At 50.2% G+C, this 26,295-nt stretch overlaps 1 protein-coding gene across 1 annotated transcript in view; it reads right to left on the reverse strand.

Moving 5' to 3' along the window:
• SLC6A11 (solute carrier family 6 member 11) overlaps positions 1-26,295 on the reverse strand; it is a gene marked incomplete at both ends in the record, with an annotated part of 99,397 nt that overhangs the window by 14,922 nt on the left and 58,180 nt on the right. The window contains 2 exons of the mRNA XM_080718118.1: positions 88-212; positions 2,291-2,394. Coding sequence (XP_080574244.1) covers positions 88-212; positions 2,291-2,394 — 229 coding nt within the window. The remainder of the gene's footprint in view (positions 1-87; positions 213-2,290; positions 2,395-26,295) is intronic.

Raw genomic sequence — 26,295 nt, forward strand, 5'->3', positions numbered from 1 at the left:
CACTTCCTGAGCCCTGAGCCCTGCAGATGGAGACCACCCTGGCTTATGATCACCTCCCAAGGCCACCCCCATCTCTGGCAAACTTACCTGACTCTGCTACCTCAGCAATAGGCACCCCCTGTTCGTATGCCATGAAGCCCAGGACAGAGAAAATGGCAAACCCGGCCACGAAGCTGGTGCCGCTGTTCAGGCAACAGAGCATGATGCAGTCCCTGGGGGAGGCAGCGAGAGGGACTGGGTCAGAGTGGGAGGAGCAGGCACACGGCTGGGGCGTTCTCCACTGGGCACCATCGCCAGGCCGAGGGGCAGGCCGGAAGCGGGGGCAGGGACAGCCCTGTTCTGATGAGGAACTGTGGCTCAGAGGTCGCGCGGCCAGCCCACAATCACGCGGCACCTTCTGCATCTCTAGAAGATAAGGCAGGTCAGAGATCCAGGTGTGGTGGGGGAGTGGGAAGCAAGCAAGGGAGTCCGGATCTGGTGAGAGATTATGTAGGGGCAGGCCAACATGTCTCTGAAGCCCAGGAGGAGGGACAGCGGGGAAGCAGGCAAGGATCGCATTCCCGTGGCCTCAAAGCTTAGAGGACGGGAGAGGCGTCTGTGTGCGAAACAGCTGCTTCTAGGCCTTTGGAGGAACCATGGAACTCAAGCCTGTAGCTCCAGCTGCTTCCAGGAGGAGAGGTTTTATTGTGACACCCAGCCCAGCCAGGCTATTCACCACAGCAGCATCTTTCAGACCTATCTGCTCAGCCTCTGCTCTGCTGCTGTGAGGAACAGCCTTTTCCCAGTCTGACCCCTCATGCGGTGGGTGGGGGTGGGGGTATATGGAGCAGTGGCTGCTCTTGAGAGGATTTCACCAGCTAAAGTCATCAGCATAAAGTCATGATTCTGGAGAAATCAGATTACAAATGACGACAGAGCTTTGTCAAGATGAAGAAATAGCATCCTGAGGTCTTGGTCCCTCTTAGAATTATCTCTAGGCATCCATAATGGGTGGCAAAGGACAAATGTCCCCACATTTCTGAAAAAGCCCCTTCATGCTCTTGTGAAAGCTCAGTACCTGCTTGTCACTCTAACCTGCCTGCCAGCCCCCAGAGCATCCACACCCCCAGGCAGGCATGGCCCAGCGGAGTGTCCTCTGAACTGAAGCTCCTTCCACCTGGTTTGGTCTGTTCCCATCCCTCTAATTCCTTCCCTGCATCAGCGCGGGCGCTGTCTAGGTGAAAGCTTATGTAACTGGTGCTTTGAAGTCGGTGGGAGCTGAACTGGGCTTGTAAGACCTCTAGAGGCGATTATGCTGTCAGGCAGAGGGTATTAATTTACGCGGTCTGAGCTGGGAAGACCTGTTTGCAGAACAATTTTGAAACAGAACTAAAAGAAGCCTTCTGATTTTGCAATGTCACCTCGCGCACTGCTTTCTTCCACTCATAAGAGAAAGAGACAGAAAGAAGAAAACAAATCCCTGCCAGCTGGATGGAGGAGCAGAAGGGATGTGGAGAGGCTAGCGGCTGGCACACGTCGCCCAGGGCCTCGGTGGGGAAGAAGGGACTGCCCCAAGACACTGGCCAGCCATGGCCATATCCTTGTCAAGGAACTGGCCATCCCTGACAGTGAGGGGCTGGGGTGCAGGAGGCGGGAAGACCCCAGGGGAAAGCCACGCTCCACTCAGCAATGTGAATTACAAGCAGGTGACTTATGCCCCACGGGCCACTGCTTCCTGTCTGTACAGCCGACAGATGGCTTTCTCCTCCCTGCCCAAGAGCCGGCACTGACCTAGCTCCGGGGTTTGAGGGGCCCCAGGTCAGATAGCTTTGGGCTTACCCGCCACTAGTCCCTTCACACCCCCAGGTACGAAGAGGACCAGGAGAGGTAGGGAGGCTGAGGAGGCCAAAGGCAGGGCTGCGCCCCAGCCACTCTGGGCAGGGGTGGGGAGAACCCGATATTCCCGGGAGAAGGGAAGGGAAGGAAGCAGGTTTCTCAATCGAGGCAGGAGAGCAAGGATCCTGAGGTTGGAACACCTGAGTGACAGGTTAGTGCTTCCACTTAGGGCGGCGAGACCTCTGCCAGCTCCTGGTCCCCTCTGGGGTCCACCTGTGCCATCGGAGTGGCTCTGAAGCCTGAATGGGATTCTGGGGATGGCTTCGCCTTGTATCTTGGAGCAGACTCCGATGGCGGGCATGCTCTGACCCTGGGGCAGAGGGGTCAGCGAGCAGCCCATCTGCTTTCTCCTGGGCCACGCAGCAACGTGGGGAACCTGGGGCAGGACGAGGCGGCAGGGCCCAGCGAGGCTCACCTGTAGCAGTTGTTGTTGTAATTGTTATAACTCCCCAGGGCAGTCAGGCAGCCCAGGCAGATGGCGTAGGAGAAAAAGATCTGCGTGCCAGCATCCACCCACACCTGCAGGGAGAACAAAGAGTGGGTACAAAGAGGTGGCATCAGACACTTATGTGTGCGAGAGGAGGCTTGTTCTGTGATATCCCCCACCCACCAAAAATCTCCATGAATGCTTCATCAAACGTCCTAACCTCAGGACCGTGTGTGTGTGTGTGTGTGTGTGTTTTACTAGGGATTAAACCCAGGGGCATTCTACTTCTGAGGTACACCCCTAGTGCAGTTCTTTTTTAAAATTTTGAAACAAGGTCTTGCTAAGTTGCTAAGAGTCTTGCTAAATTGTGGAGGCAATTTAGTCTTGAACCTGTGATCCGCCAGTCTCAGAGGGCTTTTTTGGTACTGGAGACTGAACCCAGAAATATTCTAACTCCCAGCTATACCCCCAGCCTTTTTATTTTTGAAATAAGGTCTTGCTGAATTGTTGATCTGGGCTTGAAACTGATCCTCCTTTCTCAGTCTCCGAAATACTAGAATTATAGACATGTGCTACCACACCCAGCATCAGGGCTTACTTTTAAAAGGAGGTGTGTGTGTGTGTGTGTGTGTGTTACTGGGGATTGACCCCAGCGGCATTCTACCTCCAGCCTATACCCCCAGCCCTATTTTATTTTTATTTTGAAACAGGGTCTCACTAGGTTGATGAGAGTCTAATTACTTGCTGAGGCTGTCCTCAAACCTACGGTCTTCCTGTCTCAGCCTCTTAAGTGCTGAGATCATAGGCGTGCGCCACCACACCTGGCAAGGAGTTCTATTCTTGCCGACCACTTGATGAAACACGGATGCCTTTAGTGAACTGCAGAACTTTCCGGAGGTCATGGGCAACAGCTCCCTCAACAGCACCAATCTGTCTGTCTAGGACCCTGGCTCCGCTATGGGATTTTAGAAAAGCTACTTCCCCTCTCTGAGGCTTAGTTCCCTCACCTGCAAAGCGGGCCAGCGACTTCCCTAACAGAACTGTGCTGAGGAGCCATGCACTAAGGAGGGGGAGCCCTGGGGCTGGTGGCGGCACGTAAGGCTAGGTCATGCTTAACCGTGCTCACACCCGAGACACAGCCCAGGGAGCTATGCACAACTACCCGGAGCGCAGGGGCAGGGACAGGGCGGGGGCCCGGCCCATCTCCATCAGCTTTCAGCACACATTCCTCTGTGCTGGCTCCCATGCGGCCCTTACGGCCTCTACTTTCTTGTCGCCTTGGTCTCCTCTGACAAAAACAGCTGTGGACAGCGTGACATGTGCAAGGGGAATCACAGTGGCTTTTCTAGCACTTCCCCCCAGGGCTGTCTTTGAAGCTGGCTCTGGAACTTACCAAGGAAAATCTGCAGCTAAAACCCAGAAGCTGCTGCTCAGGTACCGAGAGAAAGGAGCTCAGCACAAAATTTAGACATAGCGCTTATTAGGCACTTACAATGTGCAGGCACCTTGCTGAGCCTTTTAATTTTTTTAATACTGGGGACTGAACTCACCCATAGGTATTCTGCCTCGGAGCTACACCTCCAGCCCTCTTTTATCTTTTATTTGGTAAAAGAATCTCACTAAGTTGCTGAGGGCCTTGCTAAGTTGCTGAGGCTGGCCTCAAACCTGTGATCCTCCAGTCTCAGCCTCCTAAGTACTGGGATGACAGGTGTGCATCACCATGCCCCAGCTTGCCAAGCCTTCATATGGGATTCTGTAAGAAGTGCTGATAGCCCTTTTTTTATTTTTTATAGCTGAGGAAATAGGAACCAACTGAGAGACCAAGTAGTGTGCCCCAAACAACACAGCTGTGAATCGGTGCATACAAATCCATGGGGACCCACCTATGGAGATGCATCAGCAGCCAGTCCCAGAATTTCAGATTTAGAATCAGCTTCAAGATCTTCTGGTATGACCTCTCCCCCAACAACAAAGGTATCTTCTAAATCCTTCTGACAGAATGGTCTCTGATTGGTTGCTGCCAACAGCAGACAGCACATTATCTCTGGACACAGCCACTTTCTTCTTTAGAGAGATCTACTAGATCATCGTGTGTGTGTGTGTGTGTGTGTGTGTGTGTGTGTGTGTGTGTGTGGTACTGAAGATTAACTTAGGGGCATTCTGCTTCTGAGCTACCCCCTCCAGCCCTATTATTTACTTTTATTTAGGTCGCACTAGGTTGATGCAAGTCTCACTACTTGCTAAGGCTTTTCTCAAACCTGTGATCCTCGTCTCCGCCTCCCAAGCGCGGGGATTACAAGCGTGCGCAACCACGCCTGGCTGCTTTGTGTTTCTTTAGGAACTTGTATGTATGTTGGATCTTCTTCGTCATCTGGACTTATCACTTCTTGCATGCGTTTAGGATCTCGTTGTTCGTTGCTACCTGACTGCAGTTTGTGTTTTCCTCCACCATTCATGGTCACTCTCCATTCTTTTACTCCTATTCACTTTTCCTGAGATAGATTTCCTCTCATGAGCTGCCCTTGTCAGCACTCTTTCCACACTTCCTTTTTGCCTAGCACTTGCATTTCTGCTATTTGCCTCATAGCATCCTTTGGTTTCTTAATCTCTTTTAGCTGGTTTTGAAATACCAAGTTTCAGCCGGGCAGTGGTGGTTCACACATAATCCCAGTACTTGGGAGGCTGAGACAGGAGATTTACAAGTTTGTGGCCAGCCTCAGAAACTTAGTGAGGCCTGACACAATTTAGTGAGACCTTGTTTCAAAGTAAAAATAATAAAAAAGGGGTTGGGGGTGTAGCACAGAGGCAGAATGCTCCTGGGTTCAATCCCCAGTAAAGCGTGCATGTACACACGTGTGTGCACATGCGCGCACGTGTGCACAAACACAAACACACACACACACACGCACACACAGATGACGTCAAGTTTCAGTGTTCAGCTGTTTGGTGGAACGTATTTATTACCTGAGTAAATGCTATTCTCGTAATTCTTTTTCTTATAATGGCTTTGTGTGTATTTGGCTCATGTATAGTGAGATAAACTCTCCTGTACTCCATTTCTACATAGAGGCATGGGGGTAATCTGGGGCAGATTTTCTAGTCTTGTTACAGTTGTAGAGTTCCCTAGTCTGCTATTATGAAAAAAGTCTTTAAAACAACGACTGTATACACAGTACTTTCTAAAATATTCTAGCATCTCCATCCTCTTAATGTGAACTCTGCTTTCAGTGATTTCTCCTCAATGTAGAGACACCTTGCAATGGCGCTTTAGCAGGCTAATCCCTATGGTTTCTGGGGCTCGGGCCTCTGCCTGGGCTTCTTGCAGTCCTCACCTGGGGCCTGGGGCCGGTGCAGACCCCTCCTGGTTTGGGCTGATATTTTTAGACAGACCCACTGAGCTGCTCCCCAACAGGACCCCTCTCTACAGGTGAGCGTGCTCGGCTTTCTGGGTTTCCTGGCACTTGACACGAAGGATTCCCTTCGCCTCCATCCTCCACCTCTCCTGGGGCTGATCTCCTGGGGCTGTTACTGCTGCTGGTGTCTGGCCCCACCGGTCACGTGCCATGGTTCAAGTACCCGCCCTGCTACGCTGAAGGTGCTACTCACAGGTCATCTTTTGCTTTGGCTTTGTTATCCTGCTTCTGTTTATTTGGGAACATTCTGGGAAATTAAAAAAAAAATTTTTTTCTGTTGCCATCTTGCCTCCTTGGTTCACAAGAAATCTTTAAAAGGCAGATAAAAAAGGTTTATTCTTGCCAGAAGAGAAGAATATCCATCCTTGAGCAGTATGGTGGATGGGGTGCAACACTAGAGAATGGGCCAGCTGTTATGTTAATGGAGGCGGCAAGTATGATGTAAGTAAATAGTAAACACTAATTTGGAAGCCAGGTGAGCTGGAAGGGTCACAAGTTTGAATCTAGCCTCGATAACCTCGGCAAGATCCTGTTTCAAAAAAAAAAAAAAAAGATAAGTTCTGGGGCACTGCTTGCAGGGTGAATGCTGAGAGAGGTGAAGAACGCAGGACAGGCTAACTGAAGACCCCTGCGCCCTTCCACTGCATTGGTGGGAAACAGGAGTTCATGTCTGCTGAAGCTCGCCATGGCCCTGAGGCCTCCGTGTATAAATCTCACTAGGGAAGCAACCCATCGCCCTCAGTACTGAAGACTGGAAGGACCCTAGAGGGTCAAAGGGCTTGGAGGAGGAGTTGGGTTTGCAGCCATGGCGTCCTGGCTCTTGGGTTCGGCGGGGCGGGGGCTCCTGGTCTGCAGAGTCCAGTCGCTGGGCCTTTCACCGCTCTGCTCTGTGGCTCTACGGCTGTCCAGCCCACAGAACAAAAGCAACCCACCTCCATGAAAGCAGGCCCAGGCCCTCAGCCCCATTGACCGGCATCTCCCAGGAGCCAAAAGGGAGCGGCGCCGAGCAGAATGGGCTTCCTAGTTCTCAACACAATCGGAAGGAAAAAGAGTCGCAAGGAAACAAACCCTGAGGAAGCTGGGTCAGCCCCGAGAAAGGGATCGCTCCTCGTGTTCCACGGCGATGAATGGGGGCGTTCTGGCAGCGCGGTGCAGGCGGGCCACATTCAGGTCTGGAGGATGGACTTGCATGGGAACAGGGGCCTGCAGCCCCTGGAGAGGAGAGGTGGTCCCGCCCTCTGGCGCTGGGGCAAACTCCCCTCCTGAGGGGGAGCTGGTTCCAGGAAGCGCAGGTGCACAGGAGGTTCAGTGCGAAGGATCAGCCAGCGGGCAACCTGCATTCCCTGCAAGACCCTTGGGGACCAGCACCTGGTCACTGGCAGAAGGTCCTCGAGGACATTTGCTGGCCAAAGTGAGGGCACATGGACACACAAGGATAAATCCTGCCCTACCCATGCTCAGATGCTACATTTGTCGTGAAGGAGGGCCCTGTCCACGAGGACCACACTTCATAAAACCATATGAGTCCAGTGTGGTGGCACACGCCTGCAATCCCAGTCCTTGAGAGGCTGAGAAAGAAGGGTCACTGGTTCCCGGCCAGCCTCAGGAGCTTAGTGAGACTCTGTTGCAAAACAAGTTAAAAATGGCTGGAGGTATAGCTCAGAGGTAGAATGCCTCTGGGTCCAATCTCCAGTAGCATTCCTGCGTGCACACGCGCGCGCACACACACACACACAACCATGTATCCTGAGATGGCATCCTTATCCCCAGGTGAAAGATAGGTAGGTAGGGGAAACACACTCCCTGTCTCCCTACTGGGATCATACAAGTAGGATGTCTAATTTATTAGATGTTTGAGGGAGAAAGCCCCATGTCTTTTTCCTGCCTCTGGGAGAGAAGTGACTTATTTGATTGGGGAGCCCAGGGAGTGGATCATATGTGGCAAGCACCTACCCCCCCACATACACACATGAAAGATAAAATAGGTAATAGAAGTGAAACAGGCCTTGGGCGCAGTGCTGAACCTAGAAGAAGACTTGGAACCCAGTTTCAGGCACTAATGAGCAGGAGGTGCCGAGTCAATATTCATCCCCCCAGACTCAAACACAGTCACTTAAGCCAGGCGTGGTAGTGGGACATGCCTGCAATCCCAGTAGTTGAGAGGCTGAGACAGAAGGATCCCAGGTTCAAGGCTACCCTTAGCAACTTAGTAAGACCCCCAGCAACTTAACGAGACCCCTACTTTTTTTTTTTTTGGTACTAGGGATTGAACCCAGAGGTGTTCTACCTCAGACTATACCCCCAGACCTTTTTATTTTTTATTTTTATTCTGAAACAGGTCTTACTGAGTTGTTGAGGGTCTCGTTAAGTTGCTGAGACTGGCCTTGAACTTGAAATCCTCCTATCTCATCGTCCTACGTACTGGGATTACAGGCATGCTCCACAGTGCCAATCAGTATTGTGGGGCCCACCAGACACCGCAGCTATCTGCCACTAAAGCAAGGACAGGGCGGGGTACAGCTCAGCGGTAGGGCGCTTGCCCAACATGCATAAGGTCCTGAGTTACATGTGAGCTCTGGAAGAAAAGAGAAAAGAAAAGAAAAGAAAAGGAAAGGAAAGGAAAAGCAGAAACACTTTCCTCCTAAGGCTACGAGCACCAGTGATTGGTGGAAGGAGCTCGCATCTTATGGCGTCTCGGCTTCTTGCCGTTCCAATGCTGGACCAAGATGTACGAAAACTGGCCAGACCCAACACTTGCGGCTTTTGGCTTTCGGATCTAAGAAGCCAAGATAGGCCGCAGTGGCCTTCCTGGGGCTCATAACCCACAGCCTCTTCTTCCTTAAATGTTCTCTTTTCAGACAGACAGACAGACAGACAGACACACACACACACACACACACACACACACACACACACAGCACAACTTTTGTGAAGTGGAAGCCTTCTTAGAAGGAACTGAAAACATAACTTATATGGCCCGGCAGAAAATGGCTGAAATAAAGCTCTTTCTTTGCACCTTTTATATCGGGGAGGATTCTCAAAAGATGAAAAGTAGGTTAGGAGAATAATGAAACAGCTGTGTTTCCAGTGTGTACCTGACAAGGGCTTTTGTCGGAGTGAATAATTACATGAAAACCACTTCCTTCCCACGTCTTTTCTCAGCCTCTCCGGGTTGCTAGGCGCCCTCGCTCCCTCTTTCGGCTAACGCCACAGACAGAAGCTAATGAATACAAGATGGCCATTATGAAGGAAGGGGAGCCCAGGAGAAGGATTCAAATGCTCCCTCCCTGGTGGCTTCAATGGGGAAGAGAGCTTTGGGGGGACACCCTGGCTATATTTAAATGCTAATGCGCTGGGCAGGCAGGCAGGACCAGTAGGATGGTGGTGGGAAGGGGCCGAGGCTCTTGGCCTGAGCCACGCTGGACACATGTTCTTCAACCCTGTGCTCCATGCCAAGCCCTTCCCTGGGCAGCCAGCCCTGGGGCCAACCTGGGCCCTGCCAGTAAAGTATCACTGGGGCAAAGGAGGGCTGTGCTGCCAGGGGCGAGGCGCCGTGGAGCCCGTGGGGGGATTGGGGTGTGCAGGCTGACCCTGGCAGCCCCTTTGTGTGCAGCAGGGTCATTGTGTCTGGGCTTTGCCCAAAGCTGGATGCCTGTGTTCTAGGCACAGAGAGTCAAAAGAGTGGATGAAGCAGACTTGGTGGCTCATGCCTGCAAGCCCAGGACTTGGGAGGCTGTACTTGAGGAGGAGCACAGGTTTGAGGCCGGTCTCAGCAACTTAGCAAAACCCTGCCTCAGAGATTATTTATTTATTTATTTATTTATTTATTTATTTATTTATTTATTTATTTATTTATTTTGGTGGTAGTGGGGTTTCTGGAAGCCCTTCTACCTCCGGGCTACATTCCCAGACCTATTTTTTATATTTTTTAAATTTGGAAACAGGGTCTCTTAGGCCAGCGCGGCTGGCTTCGAACCTGCCCCGTCCTCCTGTCTCCGCCTCCCAAGCGCGGGGATTACAGGCGTGCGCCACCACGCCCGGCCTGTTGCAGAGTTTTAAAAAAACTGAAAAAGGGCTAGGGAGGGTGGCTTGGGTAGAATGCTCCTGGGTTCAATCTCTAGTACCCAATAAAATATGATAAAATATGATAAAATATGATAAAATAAAATGAGTGGACAAGCTGCTGCTGGCTCTAGGCAGCTGGCACTGACCTCTGTGTCTGACGTGGTAGAATCCTGGGTGGCTGTGCATACTATCCTTTAAGCCGTCACACAAACCCCTGAGCCTCGTTTTCCAAAGAGCTAAGTGGAGCAGATTCCGTGTAATGGTGAGTTCCAGCAGGCCCCTGAGCTCTCCAGGGCTGTCACACACTGGGGCTCTCTTCTCAGCCCAAGTGACCCTCCACTTGGCTCTCACAACACACCTGGGTATCTTACTCAGGGGACGCTCTCGGCATTTTTTCTTTCCCTTCTTTCCCTCTCTCTCTCTCTTTCTTGTGTGGTACTGGGGACTAAGTCCAGGGCTATTCTACTTCTCACCTACACTCCCAGCCCCATGTAATCTTTTCTTATTTTTTATTTTTTGCAGTACGGGAGATGGAACCCAGGGACATTCTACCTCTGAACTTCACCCCCAGCCTCATTTTATTCTTTATTTGAAAACGGTCTCACTAGGCTGTGGAGGGCCTCACTAAGTAGCTGAGGCTGACTGCAAACCCGTGATCCTCCTGTCTCAGGCTCCTAAATACTGGAATTACAGGCGTGCATCACCACAACTGGCTCCTATTTTATATTTTATTTTTTGTGGTACTCGGGATTGAACCCAGGGATATTCTACCTCTGAGCTACACCTGCAGCTCTATTTTACTTTTTTATTTTGAAACAGTTATCTCCTGAAGTTACTGAGGCCCTCACTAAGTGTCTGAGGCTGGCTTCAAACCTGTAATCCTCCTGTTTCAGCCTCCCAAGTACTTGGATTACAGGCATGCCCCACCATGCCTGGCTTTATTTGTATTCTGAAACAGAGTCTCGCTAAGTTGCCAAGGCTGGCCTTGAACCTGCGATCCTCTTGTCTCAGCCTCCCAGGACTGAGATTCCACGTGTGCCCCTCCATGCTCAGCACTACTGGCATTTTCAACAGCACAATTTGTTGTCATTGTATAGGACTCTCCCGTCCTTGCCGGGTGTTTAGTCTCATTGGGCCCCCACTCTTTAAATGCTAGAGGTGAGTTCCACAGTCACTGAGGCAACCCAAATGGTACCCGTCTGATTCTTAGTGAGCCCTGGGCCAGGGGGTCCCACCTCCCCCTGGTTGAGAGCCGCTGAGGCTGGGGGGCTGAGCTTGTAATAGCAGTGGGGCTGCAGAACCCTCATCCCACAGGCAGCACCGGGCCAGGGCAGACTTTAGCTCCCAACAGAGCCCCACATGCTACTGTGGGCCAAGCCCCGAGCTGAAGCCTCATCCCCTTTCCCATCCACACTAGCTCCTCTAACAACCGTAGCACCAGTTCAAAAGCAGAACACCCGGAAAAGAGATGGCAAGCAGAGATGCCCCAGCCCCGGAGGGGCCGCTGGGCAGTGCATGCTCTGGTCCACAGAACGGTCTCCCTTGGGAGGAAGATGAAAAAGAAAAAAGCAAACCTCAAGGCGTATCTTCTTTGCTGACTCTTGTCTCTGTGTCACTATTGAGGTGGAAGCCCTCCACAAGAGCAGAGAGCAGTCACTTTTTTTTTTTTTTTTTTTTTTTTTTTGCAGTGCTGGGACGAAGCCCAGGGCCTCACACGAGCTCTACCTGAGCCACACCCAGCCCCGAGAGCAGGGTCTTGTCTGTTTCTTCACGGTTGCACCCCAACCCTTCCGGCATTGCAAGCCGCTGAGAAATGCTGACCTTGTGTCCACAGCTGATGAGAGCTTCCAGGAGGCAGGGAGGGAGGCTTCAAGGGCCAGGGAGAGTCCTAAGTACCAGGCCAAGTGAGGTGCCTTGCTGGACCGAGAGGGACAGGACACTGGTTCCCAATCCAGCCTGCCCCTGAGGTTCCTGTGTGTTCTCTCCAAAGCTCTTTCTTCCCTCCTAGCCTCACTTTCCCAATCTGTAAAATACACAAACTGGATTGCAATGGAGATGGTGGACATGTGGCATGCATATCTACCATCATCCTGTACACAGCAGACATCACTAATCAATCGCAGCACGCTCTGCTCTCAGTCTGGCTGTGGTGAGAGAGTCCTTCAGCCAGTCAATGATGGTGAGCGAGCTGAAACCCGGAAGAGAAGATCACCCAGCCCAGACATCCCAGCCGAGGATATACTCTGGGATCTGTTGGGCCCATCTTCTTTGTGGAAAGCCCTTGGAAACCCAGGGAGACAATGAAATGCCTCAGCGTATAAGCTTTTCCCCTACCCTACGGACAAACATCAAGTCACACACACTTGAGAACCCTTGTAAAAGAAAGAAGGGAAATCATATCATGCTCATCAAAATAACATCCTCAAATCCTGGTGCTTGCTGGGCATGGTGGCACGAGCCTATAATCCAGTGCTTGGGAGGATGAGAAAGGTGGATCACAGGTTCAAGGCCAGCCTCAACAACTTAGCAAGGCCCTCAGCAACTTAGCAAGACCCTGTTTCAAAATAAAAAAGGGAAACCGGGCGTGGTGGCGCACGCTTGTAACCCCAGCGCTTGGGAGGCTGAGACAGGAGGATCACACAGGTTCGAAGCCAGCCTAAGCTACTGAGAAGCAACTTAGTGAGACCCTGTTTTCAAATAAAGTATAAAATAGGTCTGGGAGTATAGCCCAGAGGTAGAAAAGCCCCTGGGTTCCACCCCCAGGACCACAAAAAAAAATTCAAAATAAAAAGGGGCTAGGGTATAGCTCAGAGGCAGAACATCTCTGGGTTCAATCCCAGCCCCCCATACACAAAGTTGTGCGCCACCACACTCGGCTTATTAATGTATTTTGGAATTGACAAAAATTATATATATTTAATGTGTACAAAAAGATGTTCAGAAATATTTATACCTTGGGAATGACTAAATTAAGCTAATAACACGTGTGTGTATGTATGTGTTTGTATGTGTGTGTGCGTTTGCACACGCATGGTGAGAACACTTAAAAGCTATTCTCTATACTTTTTGTGTGTGTGGCACTGGGGATGGAACCCAGGGGCATTCTGCCTCTGAGCTACAACCCCAGTCCTATTTTATTTTTATTTTGAAACAGGGTCTCACTATTTGCTGAGGCTGCCCTCCAACCTGAGATCCTCCTGTCTCAGCCTCCCCAGTACCGGGTTTACAAGCATGTGCCACCATGTTTGGTTCTATTTTCTATAAACTTTCAGGTACAGTTATCCTTAGAAGCCACTGGGGATGGGTTTAGGACACCCTAAGGAACCATAATCTGATGCTCACGTCCCTTATACAAAGTCATACAGTTTTTGAGCCGGGTGTGATGGCTCACACTTGTCATCCCAGCATTCGGGAGGCTGAGACAGGAGGAATCATGGTTTTTGGACGGCCTCAGCTACTTAGTGAGCCCATTGCGACTCAGTGAGACTGTTTCAAAAATAAAGAAAAAACGCAGTTTTCAACAGAACCTACACATATCCCCCCCACACACACACACTTTTTTCAGAACTAGGGATTAAACCTGAGGGTTCTCTACCACATCTATTCCCTTTTGATTTTGAGACAGCGCCTCATTAAGTTGCCCGGGCTGGCCCTGAGTATGCAATCTTCCTGCCTTAGCCTTCTGAGTTGCCGGAAGTAGAGGTGTGTGCTGCTGCACCTGGCTGTCTCATAAATATACCTGAAATAATCTCTCTAAGATTTCTTATAATACTTAATAAAAGTAAGAATAGTTGTTATATTGTATTTTTAGGGGAAGATGACATACTCAAGGCCAGGCCTGCTGAGTACAGACACCTTTTTTTTATAGAATATTTCTGATCCAAGGCTGGTTACGGCTGCAGAGCCCACAGATGTGGAGGGAGGACCAACGGTATTCATGCAACATCATCAGGCCTTACAGATCCCTTGAACTCATTCCTCCTTTCTGAGGGAAACTGTGTGTTCTTGGACCGACACCTCCCGGGCCTGCCCCACGCCCAGCCTCGTCACCCGCCACTCTTCTCCCTGCTGCTCCCTCATCTGTGAGATCACGTGGGATTTGTCTTCCTGTGCCTGCCCAGAGCGCTCCCTCCCGCTTCCGGTGGACAACCCGCCATCTCTACCGGGAGGAGGGCCTGCTCCCTCCCGCACCCTTGGCCCCACGTCACTCCCCCTGCCTGCCTTCTCTTCTCTTCACACCTCTCCAGAGCCCTGGCAGCCTTCGAGGTCACAGAGCCACCTGCTCCAGGGCTGTCCTCTGCTCAGCGAAGGGAAGCGGTGAGGGCTTTAAACAAGGTCAGACACTTGGGGACCTGGCTGGCGCGGCAGCGCCCCGTGCCTGGAGCAGAGGCCTGAGTCACAAGGAGTGGATGAGCACAGCGCAGTGGCCCCCATCTGCAGCTCTGAATCTCTGCTCTGACCACGGCCAGGCCCCGCGTTGGGGGGCTGAGCCATGCAACCAGGAACAATCAGTTTGAGAAGGAATCAAGAGATGAATGTTGACGTGGCCGGGGTGAAGCTCACGGATGTCTACACCCTACTTTGAATGTGCCCACATTAAGATGAGATGGATGGAGAGAAGGCGGCAGAGGCCTGTGGTGGAGTGGACGAGGAGAAAGGCCACTGGTAGCACCCAGGGGATGGGTTTGTGGGTGTTCCCTGGGGGGCAGCAGCAGAGGGCAGGCTCCCACGCTGGTGGTGGGGACTGCCAGCTCACTGGAGGAGACCAGTCATATCTGCAAAAGGAAAAGAGAGGTGCTCCCCAGGGATGCTCTGGTAAGAAGACAAATGCTTTGCGTACAATGACTCGTGCCTGCGCCAATGGGGGTAAACAGAAATCCCTGCCCTGCCCAGGGGATACCAGGAGCCAAAGCCGGTGTTTAGCACCTGACCAGAAAGCTTAAGAGATTTATGGGATTCGGGTCTCTCTTCCTCGATATCACATTAAAGATTAGAAACAAGCCGGGCACGATGGCGCACACTTGTAATCCCGGCATTTAGGAGGCTGAGACAGGAGGATCATGGTTCGTGGCCAGCCTCAGCTACTTAGGGAGGACCTCTACAACTCAGTGAGACCCTGCTTCCAAATAAAGAATAAAAAGTAGGGCTGTGGTATAGCTCAGAGGTAGAATGCCCCTGGGTTCCATCCCCAGTACCAAAAGAAAAAAAAAATTAAAGACACATCCAAACTCCTGTTGACACGCATCTGTGACTTGAAGACTTATCCGAGCAGCTCCTCTACCTTACTCTGGGTTACAATTCAGTATTCTAGGGTTAAAGAGAGAAAGGAACAAAGGCATGAGAAGATAGGGGTTTGCATCCATCAGTTCAGCCCTGCACAATTTTAGAGACGCCTTTTTTTTTTAGGGCTGGGGATTGAATCTAGGGGTGTTCTGCCTCTGAGCTACACCTTAGCCCTTCCCACTTTTTATTTTGAAACAGAGTCTCACTAAGTTACTGAAGGTCTCACTAATCTGCCGAGGCTGGCCTCATACTTGCAATCCTCCTGTCTTAGCCTCCCCAAAACTGGGATTACAGGTGTGTGCTACCACACCCAGCTTAGGGATTCATTTTATATTTGGTGTCTGAGGTGTTTACTAAAGAAACCCACATCTATTATTTCTTTTCCTCATTGATCTTTCTAAGGGAAAGACCCCCCCGCCAACCACCACCATGCACACTTTGTGTCTTCTCCAGCAACTGTTTCCTGTCTGGGGGTTAAACGATTACTATGGTACCCACCGGCCTGGGAAGGACCAGAGTTCTGAGACGATGATCACATTCTAGGACGAGGAGTCAGTGAGTAACCACCACATGCTGGGCAGGATGCAAGCCACCATGGGAGAAGCAGAGGCGAATGAGATGCTGTCTGTGTCCTGAAAGGGCCCTCCCTTTCAAGGGCTGTGATCAAGCATGGAGGGTGCGGCCCTCCATAGGGATATTAACCATAGGCATGCTACTGATGTTCCTCCAGCCCTTCCCTTCACATGTCGTGACCTTGAGAGAGCCGAATGCTCTATCCTCTCCAACCTTGGGGGTGTACACGTCCCCTTTCAGATTAGTTATAATACAAAAACACTCACCTGGCCATAAATAAATCATCTCTTCTCTCTGGTCCTTGTTTCTCCCAAAGGACCTTTTGGAAATGAATTCCTGGGCTTTGTTACATTTTATTGAGCAGACACATACAACTGCTAATAGGAACTTCCTGTCAGCATAAAACAGCCCATGGAGAAGAGTCAGAAAGGCGGAAAGAGAAATAGACGGTTATCGAGAGTGCAAAGCTACGAAGTCTGTGGCTCTGAGTGCCCTCGTTAGTGGCCGAGGGGACTCTGGCACAAGGGAAGACAGTGACCTTTTGGGGTGATGGTGAGCTGGGGAGTGTCCACCATACGACACGGCCTCCTGAGGGTGAGGGTTGGGAAGGCGATGACCGAGGCGCACACACCCGCCATGTTGGAGGCGCACACACCCGCATGTTGTGGCTGCGCCATGCCTGCTCTCCTCTGCCACTGGAATGTCACGCAGGCTCTAATCAAGGAGCAGAGCGGCATCTGACCTGCTTGTGAACGTTCTGCCGCGCTCGGCACTTTCCCTGCAGGGCTTTCCCGTGCTTGGCTTGCATAGGAGAAGTGAGAGAACGAACATGAGATTCACACGCCACTGAGTTTTCACTCAGAGAAGGACATCAAATGTCACAAGCCCAGAGAGCTGAGAAGTATCGAAGCCTAACAACTTGCCGCTTACAGACCACAGCAATCCTTGCTATCTGACAAAGCTGCGCCAGGTCAGAAGTAATCAGAGCTCACCATGCTTGCAAAGCACCCTCTCAGAAGCATGGAGCCCAGGAGCCGCCACGGCCTCCTAAGCATGGAACTCTGTCTACCTCTCTGTAGCTCCTGCATTCCTCAGAGCTCTCTCCCATATGCGTGCCAGCTCCGAACTCTGCACAACCACCGAGGGCATAGAAGGTAGGACTTACTGAGAAGGAAGCCACAGAGAGGTTATGTGGCCTGCCCAAGGTCACACAGCTCACAAGTCAGGACCTGACTCCCTGTTGGTCTTCATTTCACAGGTGAGGAAACACAGTCACAAGGTTGAAAAGCTGACAGATGTTTCCGCTGGGTGTTCTGTGTCCTAGTCCAGATCTCCACTAGCTGTGGTACCCGTGAGCCATGTCCTCTCGCTGGGACTCAGCTACCCATTCATAGAAGCCACAGCTAAACCTAGATATGGGTTCTTTTATTTTTATTTTTTTGGTGGTACAGGGGTTCCTGGAAGCCCTTCTACCTCCGGGCTACACTCCCAAACCTATTTTTACATTTTTATTTGGAAACAGGGTCTCCTAAACCAGCGCAAGCGGCTGGCTTCGAACCTGCGCGATCCTCCTGTCTCTGCCTCCCAAGCGCGGGGATTACAAGCGTGCGCCACCACGCCTGGCTTGCCAAATATTTTGATGAAAATAATTTTACTCTATGTTTAAGAAGCAAATGTACTATGAAAAATTTGACCAAGGAAGCCGGGTGTGGCAGAGCACGCTTGTTATCCCAGCATTCGGGAGGCTGAGACAGGAGGATGGTGGTTCGCAGCCAGCCTCAGCTACTTGATAAGGTCCTTTCCAACGCAGTGAGGCCCTGCTTCAGAATAAAGAGGAAAAGATAAGCCTGGGGATGTATCTCGAAGTTAGAAGGCCTCTGCGTTCCATCCCTAAGGCCTCTGCATCCCATCCCTAGCACCCCTCTGCATTCCATCCCTAGAAGGCCTCTGCATTCCATCCCTAGCACCCCTCTGCATCCCATCCCTAGCACCACATGAAAACAGGACCATGGATACTATGAAATATGAGATCATCGCCAAAGATGTTATGAATCATATTGTGCTGCAGAATTTAGCAGGAATGACTAGGAAGTATTTCCCTTAATATTAATTGGCTACTTAAACATTCAGTATGTCATGTTCAAAACTAGCAGATAAAGGGAAGCAAATGTTGAAAATTAAAGTTTTATAGGCAATATAGAAAACATACAATTATGGTCTAAATTTGTAACCTGGCTTGAAAGGAAGATAGCATCTTTTTCCAGATGCCAGAAATGGGAGAGGTCAAAGCTAAATGTTGAGGAGGAGGAATAGGCCCTCCCCCCAAATCAATGGAATATCTGAGCAGATAAAAGCTCGAGAGGCTGGGGTTTAAATTCCTTTCCAAGGATAGAGTTAAAATTATAGGTCAGTCAAGCGTGGTGATGGACACCTGTGGTCCTAGTAGTTAAGAGGTTCAGACAGGAGGATTGTGAGCTTAAGGACAGCCCCAGCAACTTAGTAAGGCTCTCAGGAACTTAGCGAGACCCTGCTTCAAAATAAAATAGGGCTGGGGTTTGGGTAGTTCAGAGGTAGAACGCTCTTGGGGTCAGCTCCTCAGTACATATGTATGTACGTACACACACACTCACACACACACACACACACACACACACACACTGATAGGCTCTGGGCATGACAAAAGCTGAATGGGCTTTGTTGGGGTCTGGTCAACCGGTTGACAAAGCTTCCGATGAATCAGCTACAGGTAGCGCCGAGCGTGTTGGGGTCTGCACACTCAAGGGAGTTAGTGAAAGGAATGTCTTTTCATTCAAGGGCCTTGTGGAAAGAATTACTAAAGGATGTATCTTCATAAGAAGGAAAGGTAGCTGGGTGTGGTGGCACACACTTGTAATCCCAGTACTTGGGAGGCTGTCACAGGAAGATAGCAGGTTCACAGCCAATCTCAGCTACCCAGTGAGGCCCTCTGTGACTTAGTAAGACTCTATTTCAATTTTTTAAAGAAGAAAAATAGGGCTGAGGGTGTAGCTCAGAGGTAGAATGACCCGGGTTCCATCTCCAGTAGTGAAAAAAAAAAGCTACTTACTATACAATTCTAATTGTACAACACTGTGGAAAAGGTAGCAATATCCATGTTTATAACAGCACAACTCATAGAAGCCAAATCGTGGAGCCAACCTAGGCATCTGTCAACAGACAGTGGATAAGGAAGATGTGAAGTTTTACTCACCCATCAAGGATGACAGAATTATGCCGTTTTCAGGTAAACGAATGGGACTAGACTATTGCGTGGAGGTCAGCCAGTCTCGTAAAGTCAAGGGTCATATGGCTTCCCTCACATGTGGGAGCTCGAGAGACCAGAGAGACAGCAGGGAACTGAAGGAGCTCCATGGAGTAGAGACCGGAAGGACAGAGGAGGGGTCTGGGGAAGGAAGTGGGGCTTGATGACACACAGTTCAATAATAAACGCTGTGTCCGTACGTGAAGGTATCACCACCAACCTCAACAGCATGTGTAGGCAGGAAGGAGAGCAGGGTGGGCTCTGACGGGAAACATACTTAGTGCTGTGTGCATATGTGTATGTATCACTCTGAACCTCACTATGTCGCCTAATTACAATTCCACAATAAAGGTATATTTAAAAGGGTAACAACAGAGAGACAGACAAGTTCAGGAGCAGGGAGGATGACAAGATGGAACACAGAGGACTTTCAGGGCAGTGAACTACTCCCTGTGACATTATATCATTGGGTACATCATTAGATATTTGCTCAAAACCCACAGAGTGTAAAACACCAAGAGTGAAGTCTGATGTAAAGGATGTATGTAGTTAATAATGTATTGAAACTGCCTTTAATGGCAACAAATGACACGGGAAAGTGGGGTTGTGAGAAAAACAGAACTCTGTGCTTTCTGCTTGATTATCTCTGTACGTTTAAAACTGCTCAGCTGAGCATGGTGGTTCATGCCTGTAATTCTAGTCCTTAGAAGTCTGAGACAGAAGGATCACAGGTTTGAAGCCAGCATTTTAGCAAGACCGTTGGTAACTTAGTAAGACCCTGTTTCAAAATAAAATAATTAAAAGTTCTGAGGATATAGCTCAGAGAAAGAGTGACCCTAGATTCAATTCCCAGTACAAAACAAAACCAAAAAAACTGCTAAAAACATATTCAGTGCACATTTTATATTTAATTTGGAAGAGGGAGTGTCAAAGACCCTCTCTCAATTAAAAAATTTTCTTCTAAAAAACAAAAGCTATGCCTTACCCATTTACCTCTTCCCCCTTCAACTCCCACAGAGCCTGGCAAATGTCTAGCAGGAGCAGACACTTGGTACATTTCTGTTGATTCATTTAAAAAGCATAGCTTGGCACAATGCCTGGCACGGAGCAGGTGCACCATAAATATTTGCTGGATGAATAAACATAAGATGGATTCTGAACAAAGCAGCCTGGCTGGGAATCTCTGGAGACAGGCCACGAGTGGACCGCTCCTGCGCCGGTACAGCTCGACTCATTGCTCTCCAGGGCCCTCATCTGCCAGGTCATGTCTACTGGTGAGGTAGCTCTCATCTCTAGGAGACTGCAAGACCCACACAGGCCAGACCACCACGCCACCCATCCCCTTGTGCCCCTGACACACAGCTGCACACACATCTTTGATGTTTACTGGCATCTCTTTGAAATAACTCCAGTGCCTCTTTCCTCTGCTGTGCCTTTTGAAAGCTTCTAGAAACAGCTGGACAAATTCACACAAGGACCTGGGCTCTGGCCACAGGTTCCTATAACATGGCTTGTAAGAGAGGAGACTGAGGCCCAGAGAGAACGTCTCTTGCCCATGGTCATACAGCGTAGGGCATAGAGCAGGTAGTCAAACACTGCTCTGCTGACTTGAAAACTGGCGCTCTTTGCTGGCAACATCTCTGAGCCTCCTGCTTACCTGAGTAACTCTGAAATTTCAGCTCTCTTCATGCTGGTATCTTGCACAGAAACAGTCAATGGCTCACTACAGACCAGCAAATGAACAGAGTCTAAAGTCTTTGGCTTCACAGAGCAGGTGTCCTGGTTGGTACTGGATGATTCATCCTGGTGAGGGCGCCTCAGTCTGTCACCTTAGCCTTATTTCTAAGGCTTCCCTACCAAAAAAAGTCTACCCTCTAGTCACAATAAACTGGCTATGTTTATGTACACACATGTAGACTTTCCCACATCCTTGTTTATTTTCAAACAACCCTCTCTTCTTCATCCTTCAGGGACTGAATCAGAGGCCACCTGTTTCATAAAGTCTCTAGGGCATGCAACTGGAAGCAATTTTGTTCTCCTCTGACTGTTTCTATGCTGTTATCTAAACCACCATATGGCATCCATCTGTCCATCTACTCACCATCCACCTATTATCTATCCATCTATCCTTCTACCTACTCACTACCCATCTATCATCCATCCATCTACACACCCATCCATCCATCTACCCACTTATCTATCCATCCTTCCATATATCCATCCATCTACCCATCCATCTACCCATCCATCTATCCATCCATCATCCATCCATCCATCCATCCATCCATCCATCCATCCATAATTGGTACCATCCAGTACCAATCAGTAGCTTCCCATGCACCAGGCTATATGCCAAGTGTCAGGGAGTCCACAGTGGATAAGACAGACAAACTCTGCTTGTGTGGAGCTGTCATTCCAACCTAGGGGGCTAAGAGAGAACACATCAACAAATAAACACATAAAATTACTTAAGACAGCCATCAGCCCTGTGGGTAAAATAAAATAAAACAAAACAGAGTCTTGCTAAAGTCAGGGAGTTAAGTGGGGGATGTATATTTGAGCTCAGCTGGTCAGAGATGATGTGAAATGCAGGAGAGAGAGAGAGAGAGAGAGAGAGAGAGAGACAGACAGACAGACAGACAGACAGACAGACACACACCCACCCCATGGGGATATCTGATGCAGGCAGATACCAGAGCCTTACGGTGGGAATGAGTCTGGGATGCCCAAGGCCATGTGCAAATTGGGGACCATGGGGAGCAGTATGAATTTCAATCCTAAACTGCTGGGGCAGGTGGTAAGTGGGGGTAAGGCCTGGGCTTCTGGTCTTGGAGTCACTGGGATCAGAGCATCCTCTCACCACGGCAACCATCAAAGCGGCAAAATGTCCAGGAGGCAAGTGTTTCCAGGCAGTGGATACCATGTGGGGCTAGGTGGCTAACCCAGCACAAGATGTGGACCCCAATGGGGGCTTGCCTGTGTAACTCCCTGAGTGTGGTACAGAGAGCAGGGGCCCAGCAGAGGGTGTGGTCCCACTGAGCAGAGGAGGGAGGACAAAGTGCGGGACAGGTGACAGAGTTGGCATCTATACTGAGGAACCCTCCAGGGTGCTGGAAGACAGATTCTGCTGGCGAGGGCAACGGCTGGGGATGAGTGCTCCTGCCAGACGGGAGAGGCGTGGTCATCACCAGGTTTGCATCTTTGGCACCCAACTAAGACACTGCCAGACCTCCCCTAAGGAACCAGAACCATCCCCAGGGCAGGGTTTCTCAAGCCGGGCTCTATGGACATTTAGACCCTGACAAATGTTTGGTTGGGGCTATCCTGTGCATTGTAGGATGTTTAGTAGGACTCCAGCATCTATTCAGTAGATGCTAGTAGCACTGCCAATTGTGACCATTAATAATATTTCTAGAGCCAGGTATGGTGGCACAGGCCTATAACCCCAGTGCCTGGGAGCCTGAGACAGGAGGATCATAGGTTCGTGGCCAGCCTCAGCAATTTAGTGAGACATTCAGCAACCTAGTGAGACCCTGTTTCAAAATTAAAAAAGATAAAAAGGGTTGAGGACTGAACCAAGGGTCTTACGTACGTCAAGCACACGCTCTGCCATTGAGCTGTGCCCCATACTCCAACGTCACCTTGCATGGGTACCCAAGCAGTTCTTCAACCACCAAGACTGCTGATTACAAGGTGCCACTGAAATAGCTGAGAATTAAAAAATACAAAGCTTCACCTTGAGCGAACTCGTGGGTGGAAGTACTTAGTTTCACTGAATCTCAGGAACGCACAGAATCCCAACGAGGTGTATAGGAATTCCGATCCCACAGGCAGGCGGCATACTTGTACGGAATTTCAAGGAGTCAAGAAAGGAGGAAATAGTTGTTGCCTTTGGGTGTGCATGGGATTAGATGAATAATGCATCTTTTTCTAAAAATATGGTACTGGGGGTTAAACCCAGGGGTATTATACTTCTAAGCGACACCCCAGCCCTTTTAATTTTTTATTCTGAAACCGGGTCTCACTAAGTTGTTGAAGGCCTTGTTAAGTTGCTGAGGCTGCCCGCATATCCACAATCCTTTTGTCTCAGCCTCTCAAGTACTGGGATGACTGGCGTGCATCAACCCACCTAGCTGCATCTTTAATTCCCAAGGAATTTGCCTGAAAACCGGAAGGAGCCTACCTCCAGGACAACTTCACTGGGTTCCTCCCAAGAGACTGGTGTTTCCTTGAAGACACGTGCTACATGATTGGTTCAATAGCCCCAGGGCCTTGGTACCGAGCACACACCAAGCAGAGCTGGTGGGACAGTGATCCTGAGCCCAAATGGAATAGATACAAAGGGACCCTTCGCCGATTTCCAGTCCCAGGGAGTAGCCCTGCATCAGTGAGGTTTGAAATCTTTTCCAAACGTATCTCATATCTCTAAGTTAATGTCAATATAGGACACTTTGGTGTGAAAGTCCAGCGGCCAGGGGCCAGTTCTTGGGGTACTTGCTGGGACTCAGAGCACACCGCCACCAGGGGGCAGTAGTTCCACCATCCTGTCTAGGAGGCCCAGCAGGCAGTGTTCTGAGCCAGTGTCTTGTTTTTGCTGACTTGTCCCCTGGAGGGTGGGGAGACTGGCTGTTCTGAGCTCAACCCCGGCCGTGGGGTTCAGTCACCTTAGCCTCGGGCTCCGCTCCCTCCACAGAGGCAGCGGCCTCGGGAGCTGGTGTGCCAGTGCCCTGGGAAAGCAGACCCCCCGATTTGGACCCGTGACAGGCCTTTCTGTTCTTGCCCTGAAAACACACACTTGAAACACAACGAGAAGCGAGGGTGGTAGGAATCTGGGGCAGGGACAATGTGATTTCTTGCAAGATCCCCTTGGCTCCCCAAAGACTGAAAAGACAGAAAAGTAAAAATTTGAGGGGGAAAAATGGAATGGAAGCACTTCACACTTCAGAGAGAACACAGGGCCGACAGTGAAGACAAATAGATGTTTAGAAAGTTATAACAGACCACGGAATGCAAATTGCCCGGGGACAAAGGGGCCGAGCTGCCGTGCCGCCTCAAGTTCTTGACGAGAAACTTAATTTACTGGACCCACAATAGAGGCACTTGGTTCTGAGTTCAGAGCCCCCCCCTCCCCGAGCTGTGGGGCCTGGACTTGTCCTGCCCAGAACTAGTAAGGTGCAGGCCAAAAGGAGGACCACCGCTGGTGTTCCTGGAGCCCCGCTACAGGCCAGGCCCCGAAAACCAAGCCCACAAGCGCTCTGGTCCTGGGGTGCGCGCTTGTCTTAGGCCACCCCATGCGATGGGTATCCTACTCATGATGGTCGGGTGAGAACCCTGAGCCCAAAGAGGGAAAGACATAGACCAAAGGTCACTGAGCTGAGCCATGCCAGCAGAGAGACTCTAGATTCCACTACCTCAAAGCGCCCTCTTTCTGAAGAGCAGAGGCACGGCAGTAGTGTGCTGTCACGGCGGCACCCGGGAGCAGTGACCCAGGCCCTGCTGGCCCCTCCTTCCTTCCTGCAGGCCCGCCCCAGCAGGGCTGTGGACAGCGCTGCTGCTCTCTCCCTCCCGCGCTCCCGCCACGCTGCTATCTCTTGTTGCCTGCCTGGCTCTTGCAACTGCCTAGTGGGATTTAGGTTTTGCTCTTGTGAAGTTTGTTGATTGACTTCTTCCCTAACTGTGGCACAAGCTCCATGGGGCAGAGGCCTCTGTTCTGGGGACTGCCATGTCCTCAGTACCTGTGCTTATCTCTGACAGTGTCGGCACTCAGCATCCATCTGCTGAATAAACGGACATTGAACAAATAAAGGCCACATCTAAAATGCATGCCTGTGTACACACACACATAATTACATAACAATTCCACTGCAAACATAGGTATGTTGGAAACAAGTATAGGGGTACTGGGGTGGTGTGCTGAAGCTATGTTGATCTTAATCCTAGACAGGCATGGTGGTACAGACCTGTAATCTTAGTACTTGGGGAACTGAGACAGGAGGATCGCAGGTTTGAGGCCAGCCTCAGCAATTTAGTTTTAATCCTTAACAACTTAGGGAGACCTTGTTTCTAAATAAAAAATAAAATAGGGCCTGGCATGCCACTCAGAGAAAGAATGACCCTGGGTTCAACCCCTCAGTACCAAAAACAAAACAAAGCAAAACACCCTAAATCCTAAAGGATTAATGAATATAAGGCATAGTGGAAAAGAGGGATCTGGAGAAAAAGGAGTGTTTCCAATAGAGGAAAAGCACATGCAAACCACCCGAGGCAGAAAGGCTCCATAAGTTTGAGGCCCAGAAAGGAGGCCTCATGCCTGTAATTCCAGTACTTGGGAGGCTGAGACAGGAAGCTGATGGTTCCTGGACAGCCTCGGCACATAGTGAGGCCCTCTGCAACTCAGTGAGACCCTGTTTCAAAATAAAGAATAAAAAAATAGGGTTGGGGTGTAGTTTGGAGGCAGAATGCCCCTGGGTTCCATCCCCAGTACCACACACACACACACACACAAAAAAAAAAAAAAAAAAAAAAAAAAAAAAGAAGAAGAAGAAGGAGGAGGAGGAGGAGGAGGAGGAGGAGGAGGAGGAGGGAAGGAGGCCACTATCTGGAGGAATGGAAAGGGAGTGTGTGTGGGGCACAGCACAGCTCGGCTCCTGGAAGGCTGTGTGGCTCCACTGTTGGCTCTTACTCTGCAGATCACAGAAAAGCTCGTCAGGGATTGAAGCCGCGAGGCAGGGAGATCAGAGTCATTTCTGGGAGAATGAAGAGGTGGCGACACTAGTTTCTGAATGGAGACAGTGGCAGCCTTGACCTGGCTGGTGGCATCAGAGGAAAAAGGACAGGGACAGAGTGGGGTCATGCAGGGGTCAGAGGCCACCGGCCCTGCTCACATGCCTCTGAGGTACTCTAGGATAGAGGTCAACAATCGTTTTCTAGAAAGAGTCTAACAGTAAATACTGGAGGTTTTTCAGGTATACAGGAAAATATCAATGTATCAGGGCTGACTCTTGGGGCTGGCTCTTGTCAGGTATCTGAGAATAAGGCTTTTAAGATGTTCTCTATGAGCCGACATGGTAGTATGTGCTTGTAATCCCAGTACTTGGGGGGATGAGACAGGAGAATCAAAGGTTTGAGGACAGCCTCAGCAATTTAGTGAAGCTCTCAGTGACTTAGGAAAACCTGTTTCAAAAAATAAAAAAATTGCTGGGCATGGTGGCGCACGCTTGTAATCCCAGTATTTGGGAGGCTGGGACAGAAGGATCACGGTTTGCACACAGCCTCAGCTACTTAGTGAGGCCCTTTGCAACTCAGTGAGACCCTGTTTCAAAATAAAGAATAAAGCCGGGCATGGTGGTACACGCTTGTAATCCCCATGCTTGGGAGGC

This window comes from Muscardinus avellanarius (assembly GCF_963383645.1).
Source record: "Muscardinus avellanarius genome assembly, chromosome: 22".
Classification (NCBI taxonomy): domain Eukaryota; kingdom Metazoa; phylum Chordata; class Mammalia; order Rodentia; family Gliridae; genus Muscardinus; species Muscardinus avellanarius.